Source organism: Lithobates pipiens, unplaced genomic scaffold, assembly GCF_037356315.1.
Source record: "Lithobates pipiens isolate NorthernLeopardFrog02 unplaced genomic scaffold, aLitPip1_a1.2 Scaffold_16, whole genome shotgun sequence".
In the NCBI taxonomy this organism is placed as follows: domain Eukaryota; kingdom Metazoa; phylum Chordata; class Amphibia; order Anura; family Ranidae; genus Lithobates; species Lithobates pipiens.
The window spans coordinates 372057434-372069869 of record NW_027507748.1 but is presented as its reverse complement, the minus strand read 5'-3'; the positions used below and the strand labels follow the sequence as shown (position 1 = coordinate 372069869).

The following is a 12436-nucleotide window of genomic DNA, read 5'->3' as shown; positions in this document are numbered from 1 at the left end:
ACCAGTCTTTGATTATGCTGCCCCATACACAACATACTGTGATGCACTGTATGGTCTGACACCTTTCTATTGGAACTTTTTTTAGCAATTTAAATTACAGTAGTTCTTCTATTGGACTAGCAGCCTTGGCTCCCTATGAGCATCAATGATCCTTGGCTGCCAAAGACCCTGTCACGGGTTCACTGGTTTTCCTTGCGTGGACCACTTTTGATAGGTCCTGACCACTGCAGTCTAAAAACATCCCACAAGAGCTGTAGTTTTGGAGTTGCTCTGAGCCAGTTGTCTAGGCATAACAAGTGGGCTCTTTTTAAAGTCACACAGATCTTTACACTTGCCCATTTTTTCTGCTTTTTACAAACCAACTTCAGGGACATGTTCATTTGCTGCCTAATATATCACACCCACTTTCAGGTGTCACTGTCACTAGATAATCAATGTTATTCACTTTACCTGGCAGTGGCCATAATGTTATAGCTGATCTTTGTCTATAAAGGCAACACAATTGCTGCATATAGTTTAGCTATCTTTCCAACTATTATGGAAAATGTGCTATTCTCAAGGAATGTGTGATATCTAGAGATCAGAGTTCTTAGGGTTGATTCCTAGGGTTTTAGGTTATATGTTTTATGCAGGCAATGATGAGATGGGGTCATTGATGAGATAAGCATCTTACACAGGTTATTGAGGAGTGCTCGTATCTCCTGCATGTTGTTGCTGCCATTGTAGAAGTGACCCATATTATAGGCAACTGAATGGGAATGACATGATTTGCTCAATATACCAAACTCATACTCCCCTATTACCACTGTGTTACCTCATGACCAAAAATGTTTGTGGCCCCACATGTCAGTGCACCTTGTATAAACATAGAATAATCTCCATGTTTTAATGAAATTTCCATTTTGTAATATGTTGTTTACATAAAAAAATGTGAAAAAGATAATTAAACAGGAAGTTAATAACTGTGTCTCAATTGATTTATTTTGTTACTTTTTGGATGGAATAAACTGTTAAGTAATTTGAATGATTTGGATAATATACAATAAAAATAAACATTTAAATATACTACATTTGCGTCACTTGTGAAGGGAGAATAGCAAAAGTAGATTAATCACTTTGTTTTATTCATTCTAGGGGCCTATGATCGTAGCGTCACTCTTCTGGAAGTGTGTGGGAGCTGGCCTGAGAGCTTTGGGTTGCGCCACATCTCTTCCATTGAAAGCACAGATGAAGGTCTCCGTGAGCGACTGGCTGACGCTATGTCCGAGTCCCCAAACCGAGAAGTGGTGGTATCAGGAACAGGTACAAAAAAGAGGTGTGATATGAGGTCCCACAATTCTCTTTGAAATGATCTTTGTTTTATGTATTGCATTGTTCTTCAGATTTTTAGCTCCATGATTGTGAAGTATGATAACATTCAAATTAGTCCTTGATCCTTAAGGCTGGGATCATACTTATGTGAATTAAATGTGGGTTTCCCCACATCCAATTTGCATGACAGGAGATTGTGACCGACTCAATGGACCTGGTTCACACATCTCCGGGATGGCTGTGGAGGGAATTGCACAGAAGTCCTGTGCGTCTTTGGCTACGTTTCAGGTCCGAATTCAGGCAAAAATTCAGGCCCCGTCCCTGAAATGGAGAACAGGAACACACCGGACCCTGCTGTCAGCCGAATCCATTTTAAGTGTGAACCCAGCCTAAAGCATGTCTGTACTTTACCTATTCAGAGCAAAGCAACAGGTTTTCACCTGTCGACCAAGCCTTTTCTGGCACTTTTTGTTTACAAGTTTAAACCAGTATTATTTTGCTAAATATTACTTAGAAACCCCAAACTATGTATATATATTTTAGAGAATAAATTGGCAATTATTGCAATATTTTATGTCACACGATACTACACTTTAATTAATTTTATTGCAAAAAAAACACAATATATAACCCTATTTGTAAATATAAAAGATGATATTACGCCGAGTAAATTGATACCTAACATGTCACAGTTTAAAATTGCGCATGTATGGCGCTCGTGGAATGGCGACAAACTACGATACCTAAAAATCTCCATATCCGACACTTTAAAAAAAAATGTTTAGAGGTTACCTGTTTAGCATTACAGAGGAGGTCTAGTGCTAGAATTATTTCTCTTGCTCTAAAATTTGCAGTGTTACCTCATATGTGGTGCGAACACCATTTATATATGCATGCGTGACTTTTGTATGCATTGGTAGCAGCGCGCGAGCACAGAGGTATGGGGGGGCTTTAAACATTTTTTTCTTATTTTTTTTATTTTTTATTTTTATATCGTCTCCTTAATTTGTTTTAATCACTTTTGTTCCTATTACTAGGAATGTAAGCATCCCTTGTAATAGAAATAAGGTCTTTATGGCTCTGTGGACATATGTCCTCTTGCTGCTTGGGTCTGCATATTAATGTCTATGCATGAATAATAATGTATGTGAAGGTTGTAAGGGGGAGATATCCAGTCCATCTGGATATATATCGATGGAAATTTTTTTTTTTTTTTTTTAATCTTGCTTGTTATCTTGCACCCTCTTGAATAATAGTCCTTGGGCGTTTGTAGCCACCCATAATTTCAACAATTTTTTGTGTTTATGTATATGTTTACTAAGTAGGAAAACTTACACCACAACAGGGAAATTACAATTCCTATGTATGTCTGCTGGTGCAGTAAGTTCTACAGAAGTATTATGTCCTTTAAAGCAGGGGGTAGGCAACTTTGGCACTCCAGCTGTGGTGAAACTACAAATCCCATCATGCCTCTGCCTCTAGGAGTCATGTCTGTGATTGTCAGGGTCTTGAGACTTGTAGTTTCACCACAGCTGGAGGCCGAGGTTGCCTACCACTGCTTTAAAGCGTCAATGGATGGATACACAGTAGCAGGGTATGTAGAACATGAACAGGCTGATCACGTGTATACATATACTGAAATATATGGCAAATACCTAGGTTTCCTTTAATAGTTTGATAACATTTATGTTGCTGGCATGCAGTATTTAGGTTTTAATTTTGCAAGTAGTTGGTACTTAGTGATGCCATCATGGGCATCTAAGCTGCCACCACATAAAAGGGCTGATGGAAATGCAAGGAATGTTGTAGACATTAGCAGTTGGGTTGTGAAATAAATTCACATTATGCTCTCTGTGGTCTGTGCATCTCCTGAACTCCTCTTGGCTCTTTAATCCCAATGTAATCCATCTCTGAAATGTTCAGTTATATAGAAAAATAATCTCATTTGTTTTCATAGATCTAATAAGCTGACCTCCCCACAAGAGGTTAAGAGATGTTAGAGACACTTATATATGTTGTGCTTCTTGATTCTTGTAGAGAAGCTTGCTTTCACTTTGTTATATCAGACAACATTTTCCATGACACTAAAGACCTATGCTACTATCACCACTGATTTACATATCCTTCCAATCTCATTTTTTGTGGAAGTATTTAGTGATTGCTTAAATTGAATAGTTAAGGTTTATTCTTACAGCTCACAGCAAGTTAGATAAAATCGCAAATGCAATATGGTACAGTGCAGCACAAACTTATTATAAAATAATAATAATAGTATATCAGTTTTAGATGAAACACATATTTGTATGTTATTTTCCACTGCTTGAAGCTGGAATGAAAGTGTAATTCAAAACACCCTTTTCTGTTGGTTTTGAGTGTTAGATATTAAAAACAAAAGCTGGTTGACAAATTTTATTTTCTGAATTAATTTATTTTCTAAAAATCTATCATCTCCCTTCCATCCCTTTGGCTGTCTGTCTGCCCATCCATCCGTCTGTCTTGATTAAATTTAGTTTTGCCTGACTTGATTCCAAAGCCATGTAATTGCCAGATTTATAGTGTGTCATGTAAGCATGTGTGAAAGGCACAAAGGATAGGTTTGGCATAGAGGATGTGCTGGCAAGGAAACACTTGACATGATTTATGGAGGCTAGATGTTTCTGCCTTAGTTATTTTATTAGCTTGTGTTTGATGGTGTGCCAGAGACTATTGTCTTTATTACTGTCCTATTTTTTCACTCTGTGGTGACAAAATCTATAATTGTCTTTGTTGTTCAGTTGTATTTTATATTTTAATTAGTGTTTTATGATGCTTTGTAGGATTTGTCAAACTGGTGTTGCAATAACATGCTGTATACACCTCTTAGACCATAAATATGTCTCCATGCTTCCATCATTTATGTTCTGCAGTATGTACAGTATGTGCAGAACTTGGTGTTGTGTGCAAATATTCAAACAAAGTCAGCAGTCAACTGTATATTGTTTCTTTATAATAATGAACTATCTGAGGCTTTACTCACATTAGAATTTTTACTTTAATGCAAACAGGTGCCATTTAGGTGTTGTGATGATAGAAGCCTTGCTTCCATTGTCTGTTGGGGTCATCAGACTTGATTTATTTTATTTTTTTTGTACAAAGCACTTCAAAAGACCATAGGTACTGGTTTCAACTTAAATCTAGGCAGCATCTGTACAGAGAAAATAATACATAAACCACAAAATAATCTACAGCTTGCCCAGCACTTCATGATACATGGTCATGTCCAGGAATTCAACCTTGTGTCAAGGAAGCAAAAGCCTTTTTCTTTTTAATTACAAGGCTGCCAGCACATAGTTTCTCTCTTTGTCCGCAGGCCTCTTCCAGCTTTTTCCAAAAATACTGAGATTCCCTCTCAAAAGGAAGTTTTTTTTCCTATAAAGGATCACCACAGCAATACCATTATCATGCTTTATAAGGCCAGCTTCAATTTTTATATCTGACCAACTTTCCCAGTGCTTCTCCCACAATGGGTACAAATAAAGAATGGGCTGGTCTTATACTTAAAGTGGTTGTAAAGGCAGAAGGTTTTTTATCTTAATGCATTCTATGCATTAAGATAAAAAAGCCTTCTGTGTGCAGCAGCCCCCCAATACTTACCTGAGCCCATCTCGATCCAGCAATGTTGCACGAGATCCTTGGCTGTCCAGGACTCTCCCTCCTCATTGGCTGGGTCAGCAGCGAAGCGCCAATGGCTCCTGATGCTGTCAATCAAAGTCATTGAGCCAATGAGGAGAGAGAGGGGGCAAAGACAGGCTGCAGCTCCGTGTCTGAATGGACACGCCTAGCTGTGGCTCTACTCCGGTGCCCCCATAGAAAGCTGCTTGCTGTAGGGCACTCAACAGGAGGGAGGGCCAGAAACACTGAAGAGGGACCCAAGAAGAGGAGAATCTGGTGTATAGTATAAGTACAAGTATAACATGTTTGTTATTTTTAACAAAAAAAAATTGAGATTTTACTATCACTATAAAATTTTTGCACCCACCATATAATTCACACTTTTGCACAAATTCTATAAGCACCTAATGAGCTGTGATCCAGGGACATCTAAACTTTTAATGGAGACCTGTGGGGAATTGGGTTAAACATTTTAAGGCAGCCGGTCAAACTGTCTATTCTATTAGTGGAAACATTAACATTACTTATGATGATTGTGTTGTTATTGAGCTACATATACTGTAGATTAACTTTAATATGGAAACACACACTTTAAAATATTGAAAGTGCCCCTTATACCCTGTAGAAATGTTATAATCTGTTGCAAATATCTTAATAATAGAGGACAATCATTCCCTTTTCTATGGTTTCAAAGTTTTTGCTACATGTACATGTATGACACATTCACAAGAGTGAGCAGGAATCTTATTCAGCACATCCTGTACTACCATGTGTGACTCTGGCTTTTCCTCCTAATGCTTGTGTTTTCCATAAGAATCAGGAAAAAGAACGGAAATAGTGATTATTTAACATAAAACTAGCCCTACACTGCATGTCAGTTAAATTGTCATCTTAAATGATAACTGTTGCTAATGATGTAAGAACCGGTTGCATCGCTAGTAAATATCTGGCTGTGAATGTGCAATCTTATTCTGTAAGGCATAAAATAAAGCAAACAGTAGCAACAAATCAGAAATTACTGTAATGCCGCGTACACACAATTGGAATTCTGGCCAGAAAAAGACGGATGAGAGCTTTTCATTGGAAAATGCGACCGTGTGTATGCTCCATCGGAATTTAGCTGTCCGAATTACTGCCAGCCAAAAATTGATAGCATGTTCTCAATTTTCCCGAAGGAAAAACTATCTATCAGAAATTCCAATCGTGTGTATGCAATTCCGATGCGCCAAAAATCACACATGCTCAGATTCAACTATGAGATGGAAGCTATTGGCTACTGGCTATTGAACTTCCTTTTTCTAGTCCCGTCGTACGTGTTGTATGTCACCGCGTTCTAAACTATCGGAATTTGGTGTGACTGTGTGTAGGGAAGACAGCTTGAGCAGAATTCCATCGGGAAAACCATCAGAGCTTTTTCAGATGAGAGTTCTGATTGTGTGTACGTGGCATAAGAGTAGGAGCAGACAATAAACTCTGACTCCTATTATTTAGTGAATTTCCAGATTTCAGAACAAACTACGTATGGACTTGTGCTGACCAGAGATTCATTTTTTTTTGTTCAGCTAGTCACACATGCATCAAAATGTGTCTGTTCTCTGCTGAACCAGCCAATTTGATTCATCTATGACCAGCTTTTTTCAGTAGCCAATGAAAGAACCAAACCCCAAAGGGCAAAGTGCTGCAGCTCCTGGTAGCTGGTCAGAACATATTATGGTAATGTCATAGTGGTACCAATTAAATTCTCATAAGTTGCTGTGGGAAGTGCTATCTGGTTTTCTACTTGTACTATTTTAGTGAATAAGTACTTCACTTTTGTATGGTGGTATCAAAAACGTTTATATCTGATATCTAATTTAAATAAATTGACTTTCATAGTTTTAAGGTGGCACAAGTATTATTTGCAGTTGTGCTTTTTATTTGCTAAAGTTCCTTAAAACTTTTATGGTCATATATGGTGAATTTTAACCAGTGAAAACATTTTATAATCTGCAATTTTTTGAACTTCATTACAATATGCAATGTAAAGACATATATAGTAGGTAACTGAAAATCGTCTTACTTTAGTCGGCCTATACTAGACAGTTGAATGCCAATATCTTATTTTCTGGGGTACCCCATGATTAAAATCAGCCCAGGCTGGTGTATCCACTACTTGGATTAAAACTTTGTGATGGTAATTGCTACTGTAGATGTATCAGCAGCAGTTGTTCAAGTTATGTTACAGAGTGCCCATGTTCTTGGCTGTTCTTAGAGTATTACTCATTTGTGAAAATAAAAATGTGTAACTTGAGGTTATCCTTTCCCAAGCAATTATTATTCCATCATGTAGACTGTTTTACAGGGCTTATGGTATGCAGGTGCTTTATGTAAAAAAATCCAAGTAATAAGACCAAACCTTTCCACTTGGCATTTTCATTAGTTGAACCAGAGATGTCTTGAGAATAAATATGGATTTTTTTTTTCAAACATGTTTCAGTTTAAAACTGCTGAAGACATTTTTTGTGGATCTTAATTTTTACCACTGAAAAAATATCTGTAAAAATTCCATAGAGATTAGAACAGGATAGTGTTACATCAACGACAAATGAAAAGAAAAATTTTACTTCTAGGTTACAAAAACAGGTTTTAAAATGAATGATATAATAATAATATTAGCTTAGCACACTTCCTGTTCTACTTCTAAAGTGTCAGCTTTAAACAGAACATGCTACCTAGGTGTTATCTGTTTTGAAAAGAAACAGAATATTCTTACAGTATTTAAAGTGTATCTAAACTTTAACATAGAAAATCATTAAATGATAACTTCCCATTACCTAGGTGACTTGCTTTCTTTTACATGCATAGATTGATTTTGTTCAGCCTGCAAAAGGAATGTAGCAGTTTTCTCCATCTGGATGGATGACTCCCCCAGCTATTGTACTCTGACAGCTGGTACCTCACTATGATTATCAGCCATTCACAGTAATCATGTGACCACTAAGTTCATCTTCCCTGTTGGCATTAAAGCGGAGCTCCACCCGATTTATAGACAATAGATCCCGACTATTATAAATCTGTTCTAAATATAAATCAGACTTTTTTTATAAATTATTTGCAATGTACCTTTTTTTTATACACATCTTGCCTATTTCCTTGTTCTGGGTATTGCGGATATGGGCGGGGTTGCTGCGGCTATTCTGTCACTCCCTTTTGTTCTGCACTGTCTCCTGGGATCTTTTTTGCCTGTTCCCAGGAGTCTGTGCGGCGGCCTAGCGTGAGTTGTCGCACGATTTAGAACCCAGCAGTGTTGGCGGCGCTCCGATATTCCCTTACTGTGCATGCACGAGATCGGAGCTAGCTTGCATGCTGGGAGATGGATGTCATAGAAGCCCGGAAGAGAATGCCTGTGGGCTTCACATGCCCACAGGAAAAATGACAACGTTGTAGATCTTCTTTTATAAAGCAGTCTATTATTGAGAAACAGCAATGGGCAAAGAAGAAAAAACGGAACATGTGAGTAACATATTTAAACGCTAATTCGTTTTTAAATGTCCCAAAAAAATAAAATCGGCGGAGGCAGTGGAACCCTGCTTTAAGACCCATTTAAAAGGCCACCAAGTGGCAGCAGGAATGGGGTTTGAGTATATTTTGAGTTGTATTTACTTTTGCAGTCATACATGAGAGCCCTCCACTTTCTGTTTATTATGTGATCTAATTCACAGAACGTATCTAAAATAATTTGCCAGGTACAGTTTTTATTATAATACATTAATATACAGTGCAGACCCCAAGCCTTGATGTTCCCAACCCTTTGTTAGAGCAGACAGTGTTCAAATCTAGTTAACATCTAATAATAAAATATGCCAGCACAGTATAGACAGAGTTAATTATGGTAAACATAACGTCCTACAACCTCTTCCTTAGAAATACATAGAGAAGAAAGCTATCTAAGGCTCTTCATACATTTTTGAAAGGAAAAAGTAAAGAAGCTTAAAAAGGTAAGTAGCAATTTTACAATATTTGTTTTAAAGTTATGCTATGTGAATGGTAACATGTAACAAATATAAAGTAGGTGTCATCTAAAATTGGCTGCAAAAGTGCAAATACACTTTAAGTAAGCAAAGCTGCCCTTTAAAGGGTCTTTAGAGAAAGGCTTTCTCTTTTTGGCACTCCGAATCATTACATCAGTTAGAAATTAATAGACTGTGTCAGTCCAATAAATAGTCAAATTAGAAACTTATGAAAAAAACAGCAATACATTAATAGTTGCTGCTGTTTTGTTATATTTTTGTGTAGGCAGTCCATGAGGTGTTTCTTCGTAATGTGAAACCATCTAAATATTGACAAATATTAATCCAGTTATATGATCAATAAAAAATCACTCAATGTATTTTTAAAAGCCACAAGAATGAAAAGTCTGTGTTATCTAGAACAACTAATCAACTTCAATGGGTTTTTTTTGTGTAGAAAAGAAAAGAAAGATATGGAGCATGCATAGCTCGGAACTGTCCCTGATTTGGAATAATGTCCCTCTGTCCCTCTTTCCTCCTCATTTGTCCCTCATTTTGGTCTGATCCATATAGTTGAATATAAAAAGGACTTTTTATCTTTCAAAAAGTGTTTCTCAGCACTAAACCTTTCATCCAATTTCTAAATTGCTGCATTTGTATATTTTAAAAAGCTAATATAAAGGAATAATAGTGGTAAAAAAAGCACTTGTGGATTTAATTAACCTTTTTTTGGTTAATTCTCCTTTAAGGGGGTGTGGCAGGGGCGTGTCCTATGCCTACATGCATTTGTTAGTAGGTGTCCCTCATTCTCATCTCAAAATGTTGGGAGGTATGAGCATGTATAGATAGCAGCATGCCTCTTTAAATTGGTAACCTTACAGAGGGGTAGTCAGCTACTCAGCACTCTCTTGCAGAGGTGTTAGCCTAATGCCAGACAAATATGCATCAACTACTTATTCAATCCATTGGATGTAAAAAAAAAAAAAAAAAAAGCATTGAATTCACCACCAATGATATATTTGCCAGCATCCATGCTGGATTTGAGTAAAATATTCCATGATTGGTTCATCAAACAGTGAAATCAATAATTTGTGTTCAGCTAACAGTAGAGAAATGTATAGGAATCAGCGTGCTGATGCTCCTTTATTGACCAGTCTTCAGCCTCTAGGAGTAAAGTTGACTAAAGGAACAAAGAGGTTTATTTACTAAAGGCAAATATACTGTGCACTGCAAGCACACCCGCAAGTGCAGTGCAAGTGCAGTTGCGCTAGATGTGAGGGAAAACTCGGAAATTAGGGGAAGCTCTGCTGATTTTTAACATCCAATCATGTGCAATCAAAAATGTTTATTTTTTATTTTAATTTGCATGTTAGATCTAGAGCTATTACTATTTGCCTTTGGCAAATCAACCTCAAAATCTGTCATTGGAAAAGTAAAGGGGTTGCCAATGATGACTTCCTTGTGCAAGTAGACTAACTGTTACACTGATAAAGAAATAAAAAATAAGGCACTACTATAAACCACAAAAAATCATGAAAGTGATAACAAATATTGCACATTCAAAAATATGTGAAAATATGAAAATAGAAATAAGCGTCCAATAATTTAAAATAGTCCTTTCAAAAGTCTTCCAATTATCGTGCTCTCAAATGTATGGTGACCTGTTAACCTTATACAAGTGCTCCACCACGGTGCATATAAAATGCATACTCACCAACCACGAGCCTTTAATTTAATAGACCTTAACATTTGGGATGATAGCTGATGGTACTCTTTAGATCCTAATTCAGGTACTCATCCGAGGTCACCTTATGGGATCCAAAGCCAGCAAACACTCCAAATATTAATTTCTTACTTATTGTATTTTCTTGATGCTTGTGATGTAGCCAGGGCCTTCCAGTTGCCTGCTTGTAAGCGTATTTTATCAGTGCCTTCCAGGGAGTTCTTGGGAGTAAGTGTTTAAGGCCTATTAAAGGCTCACGGTTGGTGTATGTGCATTTTATGCACACTGTTGTGGAGCACTTGTATAAGTTCACCATACATTTGTGAGCATGGTAATTGGAAGACTTTCGAAAGGACTATTTTATACAATTGAAAACTTATATCTATTTTCATATTTTCACATATTTTTACATGTGCAATATTTGTTATCACTTTCATGACTTATTATGATTCTTAGTAACTCCTACATTTTTTTTGGCTTTGTTTGTCTAAAGTGGACATCTCCCATTAAAGGGGCAGCAAATATATTGTAAAGTCCTCCAGATTGTATGGGCCAGATATATCAAATTGTTTGAATGGCCGTTACACTGGCCTCAGTTCTTTAAGGGCTGGTGCACACTGGTGTGTTGCAGTAACATGCCATAAAACATGCATTTTACTGTACATTACCGCAAGCACACGGCAGTATGTGTAATGCAGTGTGATGTGCTGTGGTGCCATTCATTGTGAGTAGCACTCCAACGCACTAACACAATGACTATACCACACACATGGTTTGTAATGTAATGTAGTGCACAGATGAAAATAACTGTCACCTTTTTTGAAAATAGGATCTTTATCCTGGTGTGTTAGATTTGTTAATTATGCTTATTGCTTACAGTAGTGTCAGAAACCATGAATCAGACTGAGACACAAGTACAGTTAAATCACACTTGTTTAATAATAATAAAAAAAGGTAAACAGAGTAAACGTATTCAAAATATAGCCAGAGTTCAGGAACCGTAACGGATAGTCAGACAAGCCAAAACGTCAGGGAGCCAGAGATGAGCGTAGTAGAGCAGCAAGCAGGATCTGGATCCAGAAGGAATGTCAGCCAAGCAAGTCTTTAACAGGAACACAGGAGAGTGTCTTGTTTACAGACAGTCATTCGGCCTCTGTCGGGATTGATCGGTGGGTCCCGGCAGACATCAGGTCTGCTGGACCCGCTGATTGGCTACCACTGTGTGTCTGGTCCCACTGTGCCGCAAATCCAGAAGTAAAAATTACGTAAGGTACCTCATTCTGCCTGTCCCAGGGTGAAATTTTCTCTCTTTTTGTTGCTCATTCTGCCTGTAGGAGCCGCCGCCCACCAGTACATGTATGTGGGGTGGTCGGCAAACGTTTAAAGAGCCAAGGAGCAAGTAACCCATATAAACCAATGAACAATCATCTTTCATTTTGCTAGTTTCTTCTTAATAATCATATGCTAATTTTCACTTACTGCCATGATGCTACTCCATATCCATCATCAGTTCCCTTTGCTCTACAATTTTCATGTGGAACATGATACAACAACATTTTGTAATAATTTATATTTAATTCATAAGCCACTGAAATTGTACCCCTATACACACATATAGACTCTCTTTATACTTCCTACTAATTATAGAAAATAGGGAAGAATGATTGCTTTGAGGAGGAGAAAGGGAATGAAATAGGTTTCTGTAAATGTTAAAGCAAGTTTTATTATTTCAACTGAAATGCACTAAAAAAGACTCACATTT

The 12436-nt window shown here is 37.3% G+C and overlaps 1 protein-coding gene across 5 annotated transcripts in view; it reads left to right on the top strand.

Annotated features, from left to right (window-relative positions):
- The window catches only part of BCAS3 (BCAS3 microtubule associated cell migration factor), a 1583483-nt gene that overhangs the window by 1479274 nt on the left and 91773 nt on the right, over window positions 1-12436 (top strand). For 3 of the 5 annotated variants that reach the window (XM_077482133.1, XM_077482134.1, XM_077482135.1), the window contains one exon: window positions 1135-1302. In XM_077482133.1, the coding sequence (XP_077338259.1) occupies window positions 1135-1302 (168 nt within the window). Of the gene's footprint in view, window positions 1-1134; window positions 1316-12436 lie in introns of all 5 variants that reach the window. The other 2 variants (XM_077482136.1, XM_077482137.1) reach the window with 1 other exon arrangement.